The sequence below is a fragment of the Aquarana catesbeiana genome, linkage group LG03, assembly GCF_042186555.1.
Source record: "Aquarana catesbeiana isolate 2022-GZ linkage group LG03, ASM4218655v1, whole genome shotgun sequence".
Lineage (NCBI taxonomy): Eukaryota > Metazoa > Chordata > Amphibia > Anura > Ranidae > Aquarana > Aquarana catesbeiana.
In genome coordinates, this window is record NC_133326.1 from 97,941,276 (window position 1) to 97,962,875 (window position 21,600).

The window sequence follows — 21,600 nt, forward strand, 5'->3', positions numbered from 1 at the left end:
TGGGAGGAATGCAGTGTTTGCCATAATGGATGGTATAGTTTTAGGACTTTGTAGGGGGAGAGGGGATTCATAAAAGTACTCTGGCATGCAAAGTGCTAAATAATATTTAGTATTTTAATCAGTGTACTGGTTGCTAACAAGCAGTTTACAGTCTTCACAATTCATTGCTCCCTGCATTTCATATACAGGGCAGCTTCCCAGTACAGCAGTGCTGCATGTTTAAAAAAATAGGCTATTTGTTGGGTTTAAATATTGAGCCGCACTGAGTATTACAGTGTTAAAGGCAATGAGCAAAACAGTCATGTTTAGCGATATATATTTTTTTTAACCACTCGACATCTGGAACATTTACCCCATTCCTGGCCAGGCCATTTCTTGTGATACGGCATTGGGTTATTTTAACTGACAATTGCGCGGTCGTGCAATGCTGTACACAAATAACATCTATGTCTTTTTTTCCCACAAGTAGAGCTTTCTTTTGGTGGTATTTGATTATCACTGCCTTTTTATTTTTTGTGCTATAAAGACAATTAAAAAAAAAAAAAAAAAAAAATATATATATATATATATATATATATATATATATATATATATATATATATATAATATACTATGTAACTATATATATACATAGTTACATAGTTGGTGATCCTAAAAAATGCACCAGTCCATCCAGTTCAACCTATGATGTGTGTGTGTGTGTGTGTGTATGTGTTTATGTCAATAGTACATTGTATACCCCTGTATGGTTGTTAAGGTGCCCATCTAATAGTTTTTTGAAACTATCAATGCTCCCTGCTGATACCACTGCCTATGGAAGAGATTTACACATCCTTACCTCTCTGACAGTAAAGAACCCTCTACGCAGTTTAAGGGTAAACTGCTTCTTTTCCAGTTTTAGTGAATGGCCGCATGTCCTTTTTAAATTCCTTTTCACTTAATAGTTTTTTCCCTATGCTAGGGTCACCAGTATGGTATTTGTACATCACTATCATATCCCCTCTCAAGCCTCTCTTCTCCAGAGAGAATAAGTTCAATTCTTGTAGTCTTTCTCCATAGCTGAGGTCCTCCATTCCCTTAATCAGCTTTTTTGCCCTTCTCTGTACTCTCTCCAGTTCCAGCACATCTTTCCTGAGGAGAGGTGCCCAGAACTGGACGGTGTACTCAAGATCCTGACCAGAGTCTTGTAGAGCGGGAGAATTATCATTCTATCTCTGGAGTGAATCCCCTTTTTTAATGCATGCCAATATTCTGTTGGCTTTGCTTGCAGCAGCTTGGCAATGCATGCCATCGCTGAGCCTATCATCTAGCAGGACCCCCAGGTCCTTTTCAATGTCAAAAAGGTTTATTGATTGCACAATAAAATGAAAGTCCATTGGTTACATGTACAAGGATGTATAAACATAAGCTCTTTGTTAAACAATAAAACAAATTATATATATAGGTAACATAGTATGTTATTGTTTGTATTAAACTTCATCACATACATTTAATTAATTATTAACCACTTAAAGACTGGCCGCCGCCATTTGACAGTGGCACAATGGCTCTCCTGCACGAAACGCCGTAGGTTTACGGCGGCTCATGCAGGCTCAGTTGTGGGCGCAGGCAGAGTTGCTCCTGCTCCACGCTGCGGGAGTGTGCATGCGTGTCGGGGGGACTCGATGTCCTCTGGTGGCCTGCAATTGCCTTGTACACAGGCAGAACAGGGAAATGCCCAGTAAGCCCTTCTCCACAGTTAGAAACACTCATAGGGAACACAGTTAACCCCTTCCCTGCCAGTGACATGTACACAGTAATCAGTGGCTATTTTTAGCTCTGAACGTTGTATAAATGTCAGTGGTCCCAAAAAAGTGTCAAAAGTGTCCGATCTGTCCGCCGCAATGTTGTAGTCATGATAAAAATTGCAGATTACCGCCATTACTAGTAAAAAAAAAAAATAATAATCATAATAATAATCAAAATGCCAAAAAAATGCCATAAATCTATTCCCTATTTTGTAGACGCTATAATTTTTGCGCAAACCAATCAATATACGCTTATTGCGTTTTTTTTTCCCAAAAATATGTAGAAGAATATATATTGGCCTAAACTGTTGAAGAAATTTGGTTTAAAAAAAATAAATGTGGGATATTTATTATAGCAAAACGTAAAAATATTGTTTTTTTTTTTTTTCAAAATTGTCGCTCTTTTTTTGTTTATAAGGCAAAAAAATAAAAACCGCAAAGGTAATCAAATACCACCAAAAGAAAGCTCTATTTGTGGGAAAAAAAGGATGTCAATTTTGTTTGGGTACAGCGTCACACGACCACGCAATTGTCAGTTAAAGCGACGCAGTGCTGAATCTCAAAAAATGCTCTGGTCATTAAGGCAGTAAAACCTTCCGGGGCTGAGGTAGTAAAACCTGCTCAGAGGACACAGCCTAATCACTAAACAGAATACATTATATCTGGTTGTTCACTAAATCCTTATAATTGTTATAGAATTATACAATAGAAGAGACAAGGTAGGCAGACTGTCAAGAAGCACTGTGAAAAGTATGTTGTTTCTTGCTGCAATATATTGAATTAAAAGCATGGCATGTTTCCTAGACATGTGCATTCACTTTCGTCTGAATGCATTTTCGTCCGAATTTCAGGTATTTTCGTTATCGTTTTAACAAACGATAACGAAAGTGCAGAATACGAAAACCGAAAGATCCAACATAAACAAATGCTTTATTTTCGTTTTCGTTGCGACAACAGTTCGATATAGATAGGAGATTCGACATGACACTGAAAATAACAATCTGTGTCTATCGAACCTGTGGTCGAATGTGCCTAACCTTAACTCTATTAGTCCAAGATTATTCTACATAGAGAGAAAAGATTCGACATAGAGAGAAAATATTCTACATAGAGAGAAAAGATTTGACATAGAGAGAAAAGATCGCTGATGGAATTGGGTGGGAGAAGTAAAATAAAAATAATGATGATGATGAATGTTATTGGCCGATTGTAACCAATGAGAAGGTGCAGTAAAATAGCTAGAACTAAGTACACACGTACAGCCAACTGACTTTCACTTACGATTTGCTAGCAGAGAGAGACACACACACTGAATCATTTCAGAAGACAGTCTCTGGTCCGTTTGTCAGAGAACCTGAATTTTATATTTAGCAATTAAGCATAAGCACAGCAGCAGAACAATAGTGAAGCAAGCTACAGTTCAACTTAACTTTTTCATATTAATCTGCTGCTAATGTGTTAGTGTTGTGAACTTGATAGTAATACTAGTGTTGCTAGTGTTGTGATAGCCTCAGAGGCTGCCCGTGTTGTGGGGGGGATTTATTATTATAGATTCTATATTATAATGCCATATCAATATCTGACACAACGTCGGATGCCGCATCCGCCATTGCACTTGGAGATTGAGAAACTAATGTGAAAGTTGGATGACTGTTGGGGTAGGGTAGACCATTCAACATGAACGACGAATATTCGACAAAGCAACGAAAAACATACAAACGTCGAATCTTTGGCTTATGATGTCTGTCGAAAGTTCTAAGAAGAGTCGACAGAGCAGCTAAACTGTACGATGCTGCAATCGTACATTTCCGGTAAAATGCATCTGCCCATAGGCTATAGAAAAATTCTAATGTTGGTTGACTAGTAAAATAGTTATTAAATATAATTATTACTAGTCATACAACATTAGAATTCCACTACAGCTAGCTTTTAGGCGGAAAATTCGACCGGAAATGTACACGTACAGTTTAGCTGCTCCGTCAAATCTTCTTTGAACATTCGACAGACACCATAAGCCTACGATGACAGATTCGACCTTAATTCATTTGGATTTTCGGATTAATGCAATTTTTAACGAAAAACTAAATAAATAAAAACTCGGAAGTAACTAAATAAATTTATGTTTCGGACCAAAACGAAATACTTCAGTGCGATTTCAAAGCCTCATATCAGTGCAATTTGCACTGCTGATTTCACTGCAGCTTGTGACTTCATTTAACAGAAGTCTATGCAAGTCGTGATGAAATCATGAAAAAGTAATGCAGGAACCTTTTTCATAATTTTTTTATGAGTGTTTAATGGAAGAGAGTGGAGGAGCCCAAGGAGATTCTATCTACCCAGAAGGAATACTAGTTTATCTTGATCCATTGCCTTTTCAATATAACGCAACTTTATGGGATACTGCAAGGATTTCTTAATGGTCTGCAGATCCCATTGGGGTCTTTCTTTGTGGTGGATCATGGATGTTGGTGGAGGAGAGGTTTACCACATATTAATTGAAGTTCACCTTTATTTATTGCCTTTGAAATACTGCACTTTATTTTGGAACGTTTTTTGACTTTGAAGCTACTGTATATTGCATAGTTTGCACAGTGCTCTTTTTTTGCACATTTTTTGCACTTTATATACATATATTGTTTCTGTGGATTATGGACTATTGAATCTATATTCTTCTGACTTGTTTCTATTGCACATACATTTTGCACTTTATATTTATTATTTGTATTTGAAGATTTTTATTGTTAAGTGAGCGCCGCTTATACATTTATTGATATTTAGCACTGTGGGGACGCACTTTATTTTAAATTGGCTGCCGCCCTTAATTTATTTAATTAATTGATTTGCACATCAGGCTACTTATTATCATTTTTCATAATCACTGTCACATGAGTAATGGTGATATGAACAGTTCCATTGCCAGCAATGGGGTGCGACTTGTTATGCAATTTAAAGCTGTCAAATTGCATGACAAGTCGCACTGGTGTAAACAGGGCATTAGTACCCTAATTTGGTGCACCTCTTTTTTCTAGTGAAATAGTTACTTTGTTTGCATGTGGAGTCTGTGCAGCATTTGACAAAAAGGGGAAAAAAGGAGGGAAGGGAAAATGGAACTTTGTATGACACAACATTTGGGTAGAATGAATCAACCAAAATAGTAATAATATAATAATTGGGCATGGTGCATAGGTAACATTAATAGTAAACCAATATGTATGGTACAGAATTATGAAGAACATGATTAGTAAATCATATAGTATACAAGTAACATGATAGACATTATTGCACATAATAGATAATGAACCAGCAACATACCCAATAAATGAAAAAAAATGATAACAAATAATAGTTATTTGATTGATTCAGACAGGTAAAACCCATAGTAAACACATGATTGCTGTGGCATAGCATCAAATGTGAATGCTCGACACGTTTCGTGGGTTGTTTCCACTCATCAGGAGCAGCTATACACTGGAGGTATCTATAATGAATTAATAATTATTAATCAATGGTAATTGATTAAGAATAGGAAGAGAGGTGTTCTGTACCATACATATTGGTTTACTATTAATGTTACCTATGCACCATGCCCACTTATGTTTAACAATAAATATTCTTATTACTATTTTGGTTGATTCATTCTACCCAAGTGTTGTGTATTATACAAAGTCCCATTTTCCCTTCCCCCCTTTTTTCCCCTTTTTGTCAAATAATAGGGATGGAGACCTGTGTTCTGTACAGTCATTACCCTCATTAGGACTCTCTCTCTCTTTTTTAAATAACCTAATTGGCAGCAACTGCAGTTCTCAGGGATGGACAAAGCTATATTCATAGTGACTGATTTCCATACTAATACCTTTTTTTGTAACGTTGCTGATGTGGAATAATAACAATACATGTTGAGTATTAAATTAAAAAAGAATTTGCCATGCTAGTTTGAATTATTTATATATTTATTTTTGCCATCAGTTAACCGATATCTAATCAACATGGCTTATTTTTCACTGCAAATTAAAGTGGAACTTTACTCTCTTAACCTCCCTGGCGGTATGAGTATGTCAGATTTTTGATGCTGAAAGTGGTACAATTGTTTCGCATGGAAATTTGGCGTTTTATATTGTAGGCCTGTAATTCTTAGGAATAACTCACTTAAATCTGTCCAAACCAGAGTCTAGTAGACATAAAGTTTGAAACACAAAATCATTGATTATAATATAATATAATAAATAACTATAAATAATAACAAATAATAATAATATAATAATAGAACATTTTATTGAATACATTTTAGTCAACAATATAATCAAATAAAAAAAAAACAGAATTTTTTTGTCCAAACAAGGGTGCGATATTACTAGTCATATTGCTTCAGTAAACATCCCGGTTATGATAAATTTTGAAACATGGGACTGCACAAAGTCCGACATCACAATCAGGACAATGAAACCTGGTTTCTTTCGGATTTTCTCTCCACTGTCATCTTGCTTTGAGCAACAAACCACAGTTGGTGGAATGTAGTCCATGAAGTGATGACCAGTCAGGCGTTCTGGGTTGACAACACCAGCACGACGTCCAGCTCTTTTCACAGCCATTGGTGTTTGGCAGTTCAGAAAGATCAGTTCGGCAACCTTCCAAAGTCAGCATGAACCACAGGCTTGTCACTTTTTTTTAGCAGAATGTAGGCATTCCACAAGCATTGCTCAAGAAGATGCCTGAATATCTTCTTGTAATATTTTTTTTGTTGTTTTCTCATTGCTGGATAAAATGTCATTGCTTGGTTGGCTCTGTCAACACCTCCCATAGTCTATCACTTCCTGTGGCTTCATGATGTCTTTCCCACCTTTTGTGCGTACCATGACAGTGGAGGTATTGTGGATTGTACATATTAGGCACACATCTTTTTTGTCACACCATCGCAGTGCCATAATTTTGCCTTTCTGCCAGGCAACCATTTCTCCTGTCTTCAGCTTCTTATTGCCAAAGATTGACGGCATGTCACGCCGGTTTGCCCTAAGGGTTCCATAGGTTTTGTTCTGCAGAAGGAATTCATAAAGTTCAGGAGATGTGTAAAAGTTGTCTGTAGTTACACAATAGCCCTGATTTAGCAATGGCTCAATTAGTGAAAGAACGGAAGATGTTGCCATTCCATAATTACTGTATTTGGGGTTGAATTTGGTTCCTTTCCCAGTGTATAGGACAGAATTCCAAATGTAACCAGTTGTCGATTCACATAGCATGAAGGATTTTATGCCAAATCATGCTTTCTTTGATGCCATGTATTGTATCTAGCTGAGCCTTCCCTTGTAAGCCATTAGACTTTCATCTATGCTGATGTCTCCATAGACACACACAGCTTGGGAACAAGCAGGCACTGTGGGCCCCCATAGCAAGCAGTTTGCTGTGGGGGCACACAGAGAAGAGGAGAAATCAAGACCGCTGGAGGGGGAAACCCAGAAGAGGAGCTTCAGGGCACAGAGCAGGTGAGTATAACATGTTTAACGTTTTTATTTAAAAAATGCCTTTAGTAACACTTTGAGATTCAAAGCAACAAACTTCTTGTCCCGCAACCCCGGAGGCTTCGCTGCAATCTAATACAGATGTGCATACTTCATCTGGGGCTGGCTTCAAGAACCTGGAAGAGACAGCCGGCCCCCTGATGACGTCCAAGAAAAAGATGGTGGCATAGAACAGGACCTGTAAGAGGAGAGCGGTGCAGCAGAAGAGGACAATGCTGGATCCGCTGGGCTTTTTAATACGTTTATACAGCATAGAAGAAAGACAAGTGGAAAGTGACACAATAATTGTATTTATGTGGGGGGGGGGGGGGGGTGAAGTAACTTTTATATGTCCATTATACAATATATTTTCTTAAAGAAAAATGAAATAAAACAGTAATATTATACTGGACTAATGTAAAACATTTTAATGTCTCTTTTTTTTGTTTGAGAGGAGACATTTGAAAGAATACAGCATCAGAACATACAGTATGCGAAACATGGTAACACATGAAAAGGTTTCTATCCCCTAGCATAGTTCCTGAATATTGCTATTAAATCAACCAAAAACAGATGTATTGCTCATTAAGACTTCTTATAGCTGAAATGATGTGATTCAGTATCAGCTGGAACACAGGTCACATCTGTAGCTTGATACTGAATAGCAATTTAGCATCACAGTCCATTACTGTAATGTATGTAGGTTTAGGCAGTTCACAGAGACACATGTAAGCTACAATTTAGTACAAAGGCATGGGAAAGCTCTTAGCAAAGGAAAAGGTTCTAAATCAGATGTTCCATCTTTTTCTGCCATTCCAACAGCATTCTGACATTAGGAAGGCATTTAGGGGACGTAGATGCAAATTCAGACATTTTCCTCCCTTAGAAAGGAATATAAAGTAGCCTCAACAGAACTGGAGGAATAATGTGGTCTAATTGACACTTTTATGCCTAATAAGTAACAAATGAACAAAAATGAAAAGAGCGCATAATGCGTGGCTATACATTGCCTCTGTATATGGAGTACTGTAAATATTCTATTAGAGTCCTTTGCTCAGAATATATATGCATGAAACCTCAGAACATATTTCTACTGTACTTTTTATGTTTCTTTATAGCCCTTTCGGTATGTATTGCAATAAAGTGATGAAAATAAACACTATCATCATATTATTCATCATGCCTTATAATCTATGAACTCCAAAATGTTTATTTCACTGGTTGCTATGGCTACAGAACACATTTTGTAGTATTAATATACAGTATATAGCTAATAATTAACAGTAAAGCTGGATTTACAGGGTAATAGTATAAAACCGTGGTTTTAATGTGTCTTACTGTATTTTATTTATTAAAGGTATTTATATAGTAATAACAATTTATGCAATGCTTTACATACTGTAAATTCACATACGTTCCTGCCCTCAAGGAGCTTACAGCCTACAGTACCTATCTAACATGCATACATACTGTACATGCACGTGCATGCTAGGGCTAGTTTGGACGAGAGCCTACCAGTATGTCTTTAGAGTGTGGGAGAAATCCAGAGTCACTGTCATGACCATTTAGCATATTTTAGCATTTTGTGCATTATTTAACGCAATTTGTTACTTTTTTTGCATGTTATAAACACTACAAAATGCACAAGAATGCATCAGAACATGTCAAAATGCACTAATGTACAACAAAATCATTACAAACATGTAAAAAGTACATTTGATTTATAATGCTATATATGCATTAAATCTTAGAACTTAATTTAAAGTTATTTGGTCCTAACTGGTCTTATGACAACTCAACAGAATTTCAGAAAAAACAACCAAATGTAAAAGCTGTAGGTCTAAATTCACGCCTGCATAATAAAAAATCCAATCAAGACAGTTTTAATAAAAACACTTGATAGTGACAGGTATTATGATGTCAATCAGTATGATGACCAGATACAAGCACAATATCTACATTGACCATACAGACCAAATGTCTAACTGTTTATGAGCTTATATTTTGTTTTTTTCATTCTTAAAAATCAGAGTAACTCCACTTGCCCCCTTCCTGCTCTCTTCCCCCAGTCTTCCCCATTTGCCTTGGAGACCCCTTAGCATTTATTTTTTGCTATTTCATTATACTTAACTTTTATACATGTCTTTATGCTAGACACATGAAGCTGAAGGTCCTCTTCACCTTTTCTCCAGTGTTGATTGATTCATAAGTGATACAAAGTGTGTCACTGGTATGATAATACAAACCCCAATTTATTTACCATTGTACTGTAAATGCAGGCACCATGGTGATGCCCTCCTATGTAGGTCCATGACACCCTGCTCTTAGAGGAAGTGTGTTTAGTTTTGCTGGTCATCATTCAACCTGGAAAAGGACAGGAGCTGAACCTGCAATATGGGTTGAATTCAGTGGCAGCTGGTGAAGTTTTAGGATGGGGGGGGGTGACAGACTCCGCCCCTCCTTTTTGACCCCTCCCACTTCTCAGAAGCCCCACTCCTTATATAATCCACCCACTCCATCCCCTGTATTCCACTAGCTTCCACCCATAGTGTCAGGAGTATTTTGCGAGAGCAAAAATCAATGCAATGTAAAATTAAGACATTTCTGCATTGCTTTAAACAGCTTTACAAAACCATGATCTAACATCAAATGTGAAAGAATCATCAAAGACTGCAAATAAAATTGTCACTATAAAACATCATACTCAAATTAAAGAACAATTTTAAAATATTTTTAAACCAAATTTAATTTAAAGTAATTAAAATTAAATTAAATCCAATTGGTTAGGAAACAAGCGGGGTTTCATACAAACAGCAATGTGCAAAATACTGTAGCCCATAGCAACTAATCAATAAGCGCCTTTTATTTTTCTGGTATAAATTATGCATTACATATTGTAGGTGCTCCTTTAAATGCCCATATATTCATTGGTAACAGTAATGTATGGCGGTGGGTGGTACATGTAGGAGAGGGATGCGGAGTGTATGACGGAGGGTGGTACATGTAGGAGAGGAGTGCGGAGTGTATGGCGGTGGGTGGTACATGTAGGAGAGGGGTGTGGAGTGTATGGCGGTGGGTGGTACATGTAGAAGAGGGGTGCGAAGTGTATGACGGTGGGTGGTACATGTAGGAGAGGGGTGCGGAGTGTATGGTGGGTGGTACATGTAGGAGAGGGGTGCAGCTTGTCTGACGGTGGGTGTTACATGTAGGATAAGGGTGCGGAGTGTATGGCGGTGGCTGGTACATGTAGGAGAGGGGTGCTGAGTGTATGACGGAGATGGTACATGTAGGAGAGGGGTGCGGAGTGTATGGCGGTGGGTGGTACATGTAGGAGAGGGGTGCGGAGTGTATGGCGGTGGGTGGTACATGTAGGAGAGGGGTGCGGAGTGTATGGCGGTGAGTTGTACATGTAGGAGAGGGGTGCGGAGTGAATAGTGGGGGGTAGTACATGTAGGAGAGGGGTGCGGAGTGTATGGCAGTGGGTGGTACATGTAGGCGAGGAGTGCGGAGTGTATGGTGGTGGGTGGTACATGTAGGAGAGAGGTGCGGAGTGTATGGCGGTGGGTGGTACATGTAGAAGGGGGGTGCGGTGTTTGGCGGTGGGTGGTACATGTAATGGTGGAGTGTATGGTGGTGGGTGGTACATGTAGGAGAGGAGTGCAGAGTGTATGGTGGTGGGTGGTACATATATGGGAGGAGTGCAGTACCACCTTCCGAACCACTGTAGTATGGCAGGTCTGGAAAAGCTCTAAAAGAAAAATCTCAAACTAATTTCTTACCGAAATGGACAGGGGGTCTCAACAGGAGGTCAGCAGGACACATTACATGGGGGGGGGGGGGTGCAGAGTACATTATATAGGGCACAAGTTAAAAGTCAGCTGCTGAACAGTGTAGAAGTAAATTGTGCATCCCATTGGAATTTAGCTCATCAGCTGTGCCTGTGTTGGAGGAGAGAGCAGATAATATATATGCTGAGCAGTTGGAACGTTGGGATCGGCAGAGAGATAGGATGGTCTGATAAGAGGGGGAGTACAGGAGTGAGGGACTGCAGAGAATGGAAGACTAACCCAGTACAATCAGTGGGACTGAGAAGAACATAGGATTGGAGCAGCTTTGCAGAGACAGAGGGGAGATATATGACAGGGAGAGTGATGGGAGAAGCATTTGGAGGGGGGGAGGGGGGGAGGGGGGTAAGAAACAAAGTTAGAGAAACAGAACAAGTGAAGTCAGACTGAGCACAGCAGAGCCGCGCTGCGAGAGAATGACAGGAGGAATGAGCTCTTTCTCTAAGCCGGAGAGAGAGAGAGAGAACCTCCAATCCCCACACTCACCTTCAGGCTCTTGTTCACTGCGTTCGGGCTCAGCACTGTCAGCTCCGGGCCCATCCGCTGCATCAGTGATCTGCTCCCCGCCTGACACAGTGTCCTGGTGTCTCCACCCTCAACTCCACAACACTGGAAGTGGAAACTGGAAGTGACGCCATGGTCCCGAAAAAGCACTGCCTAGTTGTCCTCTGGTCCCGGCCAATTAAAATAAAGGACAGGAGCCAGAAACAAATGAGTGGGGAGTGGGAGTGTTTGAAGGCACAAAGGCTTGCTCCCCGAACACGCCCTGAACGCGGGGAAATCTAGAGCTTCCCATATACCTCCGTGTGTCAGCGTCCGGTCACTCTCAAAGTGACCATTTTTTTTTAGAACAGCTCGGGGGGGTGGGGGTGGTGCCCTGGCGCCCCCTATGGACAGGCCGTCACTGGTTGGATTGGTGTCAGTGCTACAGTTGAGGGCGGTATTGCAGCCAGAGCTACTTTTTAAATACACTCTTTTTAAAAGTAGGATTTAATTTACTAATCACAAAATTTGGCTACAAGTAACACCATTATATTACCAAAAAGTATCTATGGCCTTCAAGTGTATAAGAAGGAGAAAAGATGAGCATAAGACACACATACATATATACAGGGCTTTTTTTCTCAGAAAATAGGTGCAGGAACTCAACCACGACCACCCAATCCCCCCCACACACACACCCACACTCTAAACTGCATCAAATAGTGGGTGTGTTCAAATTTCACCACTAACAGTGGGAGGGTCTTAAAGGGGCATAAAATACCAAGAGTGCATTACAGACAGTGTGAGAGTGCAGAGTTCCGGGGGTTGGGGGGGTTCCCACAGAGTGCAAAGTTCAGGAGTGCACTACTTGCAGAGTTTGGGGTTTTACAGTCATAGTCATAGTCCCGAGTTCACGGGTGCGCTACACATAGAGTGCCAAGTTCAGGGGTACGCTGCATATAGAGTGCCGAGTTCAGGGGTGCGCTGCATATAGAGTGCCGAGTTCAGGGGTGCGCTACACATAGAGTGCAGAGTTCAGCCTTCTTCCACAACTGCTCACTTCTGCGTCTCCCATCCACATCTCACTTTCACCCCTCTTCAGTTCTGACCTCTGCATGCAACCTCCCCTCCTTCTTAAAAGCTCCACCATCTGCCACATGTCTTATTTTTTGTTGCTGTATTAAACTGAAGCACCCAGCCGGCTCTAGTACCTCCCCGCACACTGTAGGTGGCACCTCCTCCCTAGCTTGCAGATCATCTAGTGGGGGTGTCAGCATCCACAATGAACCCGGGCACTTGCATCTCCCTTAATCCCATCCTGCACTCTGCAGATATGTTGGAGATAAGCTATCACTGGTAAACACAGAAGCCGGACTTCTGTGTTTACAAGTAATGCCGCATGCACATGATCGTACATTCAGACAACAATATCCATGTTTTTTTTTCCGAAATTCCGATCGCCAAGAACGCGGTGACATACAACACGTACGACGAGCCAAGAAAAATTGAGTTCAATAGCCAGTGCTGCTCTTCTGCTTGATTCCGAGCACGCGTGGAACTTTGTGCATCGGAATTGTGTACACACAATCAGAATTTATGACAACGGATTTTGTTGTCAGAAAATTTGAGATCCAGATCTCAAGTTTTGTTTGACGGAAATTACGACGGAAAATGTCTGATGGAGCCTACACACGATCGGAATTTCTGACAACAAGGCATAAAAGTGGTGAGCATGGAGCAGAGGGCCTGAGCCAGAGGTAGTGGAACTGAATTCCACCAAGTTCCAGCTGAAAAAAAGCCCTGCATACATACATGCAAACTCTCATCCACATGTGTTTGTGTCATGTACTCTTTGTGGAATATTATGGAATATTTGTGCCATTTTGCAGTTATGGACCTATTTTGTTATAGTGGTATAGTGGTAATGTTAGATGAAATAATGCAGATAATGTTAATTTTGCCATTTATGATTTATTTCCAGATAACCTTTTTTATGCTGCTGTCTGCGGTGTGTGTCATGCTCAACTTGGCGGGTTCCATTCTCTCCTGTCAAAATGCTCAACTAGTCAGTTCTCTTGAAGGCTGTCGTCTGGTAAGTGCCTGCAGTGTAACCCATGTTGACCTGAATATTGGATATATTTCTTGCTCTATTAACTTTTGAATTCAGCGAAACTGTTGAAATATAGTACTGTTTACCAAGTGTACAGGTTGTGCATGAATATAACAAAGCTGTAGAATACTTTAATATATCATTTTTTAGCAGCAACAAAACATGTCTCACCATACCTCAAATAAGCAATCCAGTTTTTTTGACATATTTCTATTTGAGTTAATATTCTAGAACGAATGATTGTGCATATGTCATATACACTCTGAGTAATGAAACAGCAAGTGGGCTTATTAACTGAGAATGTGCAACAAAAACTTCTGTGATTCGTGAGTTGGTTAGACTTTAGCTCATTTTTGGCAAATCAATTAACACATGTTTTTGTCTACTATTCTTTGTATACCATAATTGTTTTTTGCACTTACTTGATAAACATTTAAGCATTAAAAGTAGGAAACTAAACTTCTTATGCAGTGTACAGACAGTCAGACTTGCCAACGGGATAACCTCCGTCGGAAATGCATTTCCGACGGAAAAATTTAGAACGTGTTCTCTATCTAAGTCCGTCAGAAATGCCGACAGAAAAAATCCGATGGGGCATACACACGGTCGGAATATCCAACCAAAAGCTCCCATCAGACTTTTTCTGTGGTAAATTCCGACCATGTGTACGGGGCATTAGGGTGATGTATGTCAGTTTTAATAATTAAAGTGTTAGGTCCTTGGTGAGTAATTACTATACTAAGCTACAGTAAGTATTAGATAATAGTAGATTGCATGCCATAATAATTCGGACAGCATTGATGGAGTTTCCAAAATATAGAAACTTTAAGAGTATAGGGAGAATAGGCACACTTCTCCCCATCATTTTAAATGATAGTGCTCAGAACTAGGGATGGGCGAATGGTTCGGGCCTAGCATAAATTCAGGCTGAACTTTCATTGTTTGGTCGTTCGGCGCACACTCGAACAAACGGGTTGTTCGACCGTTTGTCCCCCCCCCGAACTGGCATTGCGGCACTGAACAGCGCAAGCATTTCTCATTCCTGCCCCACAGTATAAAAGTATTCTTTCAATGGCAGCCATTTTCAGTGTGATTTTGGCGTGGAGAGAGATAGTACAGGGCTCTGTTCAGTGCTATTAGTTAGTGTGCTATACTGTGCTATTTTGCTTCAATTGTCAGTGTAGAATATTAGTTTAGTGTCAGTCTAGGGATAGTGTGAGTGTAGTGAGGAGGACCATTATTATGCTTTGCATAGTGTGCAGCTAGAGTAGGGACAGCTCAGATAGTTTCACTGTAGTGTAGTGAAACTGTGTCATTCATACATACATTCGTGAAAAGTAGGGACAGCTCAGATAGTTTCAGTGTAGTATAGTGAGACAGTGTCAGTAATCTTTACAGTAATATTTACATTAGTGTATAGCTAGAGTAAGGACAGTTCAGATAGCGTCAGTGTAATGATGGTTGAACACCATCTATTTGATTGCGTTATTGCCAGTTTAACGCTATTAACTTCTGTGTGCGTTACTGCCAGTTTAACGCCATTTACTTCTGTGTGCGTTACTGCCAGTTTAACGCCATATAGTTCTGTGTGCGTTACTGCCAGTTTAACGCCATATAGTTCTGTATGTGTTACTGCCAGTTTAATGCCATATTGTTTTATGTGTGTTACTGCCAGTTTAACGCCATATAGTTCTGTGTGCGTTACTGCCAGTTTAATGCCATATCGTTTTGTGCATTACTGCCAGTTTAAGGCCATATAGTTCTGTGTGCGTTACTGCCAGTTTACGCCATATAGTTCTGTGTGCATTACTGCCAGTTTAATGCCATATAGTTCTGTGTGCATTACTGCCATTTTAACGCTATTTACTTTTGTGTGCATTACTGCCAGTTTAACGCCATATAATTCTGTGTGCGTTACTGCCAGTTTAACACCATATAGTTCTGTGTGTGTTACTGCCAGTTTAATGCCATATTGTTTTATGTGTGTTACTGCCAGTTTAACGCCATATAGTTCTGTGTGCGTTACTGCCAGTTTAATGCCATATCGTTTTGTGCATTACTGCCAGTTTAAGGCCATATAGTTCTGTGTGCATTACTGCCAGTTTAACGCCATATAGTTCTGTGTGCATTACTGCCAGTTTAACGCCATATAGTTCTGTGTGCATTACTGCCAGTTTAACGCTATTTACTTTTGTGTGCATTACTGCCAGTTTAATGCCATATAATTCTGTGTGTGTTACTGCCAGTTTAGCCAGAGTGAATAAACCTGCCTCCTTGTCCACATCTATTCCTGCCATAGCCCCAACATCAGTCATTGAGGAGCTGAATTATTTGATCACAGCGTCAGGCACTTGCTCCTTGATGATGCCCAGCCATTACTTGATTCAAATGTTGGTTCTGAAGTTGAGGATGACAGGAACATTGGCCTAGAGAGAGGGAGTAACACTGGTAGACAAATTGGCATTCATGTTCCCCAAGCCACAGCGTATTGCCAAGTTGTCTCCAGTGGTAATGATGGATATGATGATGATGATGATGATGCTGAGGTCACTGATGCAACTTGGGTGCCAGATAGAGCAGCACACCACCAGCTGTAGACTGTAGCCGGCAAATTTCTCTGCCCCATCTGCTGCAGCAGAAAAAAATACAGTCCCTGCCAAACACATGCCCAGCATTTAACTGCAAGCTTGTCAAAGCTGTTGGCTCTCCAACTTCTGCCTTTCAGCCTGGTGTATTCTACCCCTTCTGTGAATTTGCACAATATGCTGTACCACAATGGCAGGTTCCCAGTTGCTACTACTTTTCACGTAAGGCCGTTCCATATCTCTACCATCACGTGGAAGGGAATGTTCTGGCATCGTTGGACAAGGCAGTCAGCGGTAAAATCCACCTTACTGCTGACACGTGGTCCAGCAAGCGTGGACAGGGACGATATATTTTGTTCACAGCACACTGGGTAACGCTGCTTGCAACTCGAAAGGATGCAGGACAGGGCTCGGTGCTGCAGCTTGTTGTGCCCCCATGTTTCCATACAGCTGGTGGTGATGATGCCAGACCTGTGAGCTCTACCCCTTCCTCCTCCTCTTCTTCCTCCTTCTCTGCCACCTCCATGCCCTCCTCTGCAGAATTGTCCTATGAACATCAGGTACCCCCTAAGCGTTCAAAGGGCTATTCCCAGAGTCAGGCTTAAAGGTGCCATGCAGTGTTTCACTCGTGTGTTTAGGGGACAGGAACCACACCGGAGCAGAGATTCTTGCAGCTCTACAGGGACAGGCCCAGAGGTAATTCACCCCATGCCAGCTGGAGCTAGGAATGGTGGTGTGCGATAATGGCTCAAGCCTCCTGTCCTCCCTTAGACAAGGAGAGTTGACACATGTGCCATGCCTGGCACATGTCCTCAATTTGGTGATGCAGTGTTTCCTAAATACGTAACCGGGGTTGCAAGATGTGCTAAAGCTGGCCAGAAGAGTCTGTAGCCATTTCAGGAGGTCATACACAGCCAGTGCTCGATTGGCTGAAATTCAGCAGAAAATCCCCCTGCCTGTAAACCACCTGATTTGTAATATGCTCACCAGGTGGAACTCGACTTTGTCAATGCTGCAGCGGCTATACATGCAGCAGAGGGCCGTCAACAAGTACCTGTGTGAATACGGCACGAAGACAGGCTCAGGCTGCCTCGGCTTTTTTCCCCATGCCAGTGGCTGATCATTAAGGATGCATGCACTGTATTGTCACCATTTGAGGAGGCCACAAGGATGGTGAGCCGTAACAGTGCATACATCAGTGACACAATCCCTGTTGTGTTCCTGTTGGAGCAGACTCTGCGTGGCATTATGGACAAGGCACTAGAGGCAGAGCAGCAGGAGGAAGAGTAGGACTTCCTTTCCTCTCAAGGCCCACTTTATCCAGACACTATCATTCCTATGTCACAAAACACACAGGAGGAGAGAGGAGAGGAGGATAAGGATTCTTGAACTCTCATAGGCTTCAAAGAAGAAGAAGATATGCATCAATCTGTAAGGGGTGGTTTTCCAACCCCAGGACCCTTTGGAGTAGTTTGTGGCTGAGAGGAGGAAGTTCCAGATGCTGTCATCCTGAGTGACCCCGAGGAGTCTGCTTCTCAAGCCTCGGCAAATTTGAGGCACATGGTCAACCTCATGCTTCAAAGCCTGCGAAAGGACCCAAGAATACGTGGCATAAAGGAGAAGGATGATTACTGGTTGGTAACCCTCCTTGACCACCATTATAAGGGGAAGGTCTCAGAACTCATCCCGTCGCCACAGAGAGCGCAGAAGATAAAATCTCTTGAGGACACGTTAAGGGAGGATTTTACTGAACGTTTTTCCTGACTCCAGTAGGTTACAGTGTCATGGAAAATGTAGTTTTTGAGTCTTCTGTTGGTCAAGAGAGGAGCGTTAGAGAAGGTGTCCTCCTAAGTGAGGTATTTCGGAATTTTTTTAGTCCTCCCTGCCCAGGGCTGTCAGCTTCAACATCCACATAGCTGTTGTGCTGTACCACTCCAGTGGTGTCTCATGTACCTTATGATCCTGTTTTACAAATAAAAAGAAGAATTTAATCTGTTTATCCTGGTGTGCGGCTGTCCAGATCTTCTCATTCATGCACAGCTTCCACATCCCATCGGCGGCGTCTGCATTACATGGTGGACGATTATCGCGGGCCCAAAACAGAGATGGAGAGTTGACGATCCACTGACTTACTGGGTCATGAGAATAGACCACTGGCCAGAACTTGCCCAGTATGCTATTGAGTTGTTGGGCTGCCCTGCATCCAGCGTGCTTTCAGAACGGACATTCAGTGCTGCAGGAGGTTTTGCTACTGAACATAGAACGTATCTGTCCACAGACTCCGTGGACTCTTTGACTTTTATAAAAATGAATCAGTCCTGGATTACCAGCTATGATGCCCCTGAAGCCCCTGATGCTGATGTCAGTCTTTTTAGGATGTGGAATCTCTGCAGGACTTCGAGGCTGCCTAGCTTTGAGGGTGTTCAATCATTTCATCTGGAAGAATATTTTTGGTATAGGTTTCATGGGCACAATTAACACCCAAAGACCAATTTTTCAGCACCTGTTTGACAGGTGCATATCATTGTAATTTTTTTTGCCTTCATAAAGAGCACTTCTATAGGGTTACAGTGGGAAGACACCCCCAACACCTAAAGAGTCATTTTTCTGCACCTGTTTGACAGGTGCATATCATTGCAATTTTTTACTGCAAGGCCAATTCTTTCTTTCATCAAGAATACCTCTATAGGGTTACGGCGGGAAGGCGCCACTGACACCCAAAGACCAATTTTTCTGCAGCTGTTTGACAGGTGCATATCATTGCAATTTTTTACAGCAATGCCAATTCTTCCTTTCATCAAGATTACCTCTATAGGGTTACGATGGGAAGGCGCCACGACACCTAAAGACCAATTTTTACGCACCCGTTACTTCTATCCAAAGTCATCCAAAGACACCAGAATGTATCCAAAAAATCTCTAATCTTATTCCCAGTGCACTACATTGTGGCCTTGTCATACACACTGGCTCCCCAGCTGTTACTGAGCAAAAATAAAGGCAGCTTGCAGGGAAAATGTCATTTTTTTGGCCTTATAAATACAATTATTACTGCAACAGATTCTAGACATGGTACAGATTTGCCACTTTACAGGTAGACTAAGGGGACCCCTCAGGCAGTATATTGGAAGGAATTTTTCACTTTTATGCTTTCACTTTAAAAATAAAAAAATCACTGCTCATTTAAAAATGACGTTTTTTTATTGATACATGTCCCCATGGGTAGGACCCAGACCCCTATAACCATTGTATGCCCAATTACTTGCATATAAGCCTTCAAAATGGGCACTTTAGATTTCTTATCATAGATCACGGGACACAGAGCCATAGTAGTTACTATGTGGGTTATAGGCCACCTTCAGGTGATGGACACTGGCACACCCTAAGACAGGAAATCCACTCCCTACTCCCACTCCCTACTGGCGGGGTGCTATTACAGGTCCAGGAGTGTGGGTTCCCTGAGGGTCCCCGGTTCCTGAAGGTTTGTTACTAGAACCCACCGTGAAGGATGAAGATTGGGTCTGTTGATTTTACCACAGAAAACCCTGCAGCGAGAAAGGTAAGTGAAGTTTTTTTTTTTTAATTTTCTTATGAAATGTCTCCTTTAACCACTTGAGCCCCGGACCATTATGCTGCCTAAGGACCAGAGGTCTTTTTCCAATTTGGCACTGCGTCGCTTTAACTGCTAATTGCGCGGTCATGCAATGCTGTACCCAAACGAAATTTGCGTCCTTTTCTTCCCACAAATAGAGCTTTCTTTTGATGGTATTTGATCACCTCTGCAGTTTTTTTTTTTTGCGCTATAAACGGAAAAAGACCGAAAATTTTGAAAAAAAATGATATTTTCTACTTTTTGTTATAAAAAAAATCCAATAAACTAAATTTTAGTCATACATTTAGGCCAAAATGTATTCGGCCACATGTCTTTGGTAAAAAAAATGTCAATAAGCATATATTTATTGGTTTGCGCAAAAGTTATAGCGTCTACAAACTAGGGTACATTTTCTGTAATTTACACAGCTTTTAGTTTATGACTGCCTATGTCATTTCTTAAGGTGCTAAAATGGCAGGGCAGTACAAAACCCCCAAAATGACCCCATTTTGGAAAGTAGACACCCCAAGGAAATTGCTGAGAGGCATGTTGAACCCATTGAATATTTATTTTTTTTGTCCCAAGTGATTGAATAATGACAAAAAAAAAAAATATTTACAAAAAGTTGTCACTAAATGATATATTGCTCACACAGGCCATGGGCCTATGTGGAATTGCACCCCAAAATACATTCAGCTGCTTCTCCTGAGTATGGGGATACCACATGTGTGGGACTTTTTGGGAGCTTAGCCGCGTACGGGGCCCCGAAAACCAAGCACCGCCTTCAGGATTTCTAAGGGTGTAAATTTTTGATTTCACTCTTTACCGCCTATCACAGTTTCGGAGGCCATGGAATGCCCAGGTGGCACAAAACCCCCCCAAATGACCCCATTTTGGAAAGTAGACACCCCAATCTATTTGCTGAGAGGCATATTGAGTCCATGGAATATTTTATATTTTGACACAAGTTGCGGGAAAGTGACACTTTTTTTTTTTTTTTTTTTTGCACAAAGTTGTCACTAAATGATATATTGCTCACACAGGCCATGGGCATATGTGGAATTGCACCCCAAAATACATTTAGCTGCTTCTCCTGAGTATGGGGATACCACATGTGTGGGACTTTTTGGGAGCCTAGCCGCATACGGGGCCCCGAAAACCAAGCACCGCCTTCAGGATTTCTAAGGGTGAAAATTTTTGATTTCACTCTTCACTGCCTATAACAGTTTCGGAGGCCATGGAATGCCCAGGTGGCACAATACCCCCCCCAAATGACCCCATTTTGGAAAGTAGACACCCCAAGCTATTTGCTGAGAGGCATGGTGAGTATTTTGCAGCTCTCATTTGTTTTTGAAAATGAAGAAAGACAAGAAAAAACTTTTTTTTTTTTCTTTTTTCAATTTTCAAAACTTTGTGACAAAAAGTGAGGTCTGCAAAATACTCACTATACCTCTCAGCAAATAGCTTGGGGTGTCTACTTTCCAAAATGGGGTCATTTGGGGGGGTTTTGTGCCACCTGGGCTTTCCATGGCCTCTGAAACTGTGATAGGCAGTGAAGAGTGAAATCAAAAATTCACGCCCTTAGAAAGCCTGAAGGCGGTGCTTGGTTTTCGGGGTCCCGTACGCGGCTAGGCTCCCAAAAAGTCTCACACATGTGGTATCCCCGTACTCAGGAGAAGCAGCAGAATGTATTTTGGGGTGTAATTTCA

General features: G+C 41.2%; 1 protein-coding gene across 1 annotated transcript in view; it reads left to right on the top strand.

Annotated features, from left to right (window-relative positions):
* Window positions 1-21,600, top strand: part of ENTREP2 (endosomal transmembrane epsin interactor 2) — a 1,090,200-nt gene that overhangs the window by 588,172 nt on the left and 480,428 nt on the right. The window contains exon 3 of the mRNA XM_073618861.1: window positions 13,589-13,699. Coding sequence (XP_073474962.1) covers window positions 13,589-13,699 — 111 coding nt within the window. The remainder of the gene's footprint in view (window positions 1-13,588; window positions 13,700-21,600) is intronic.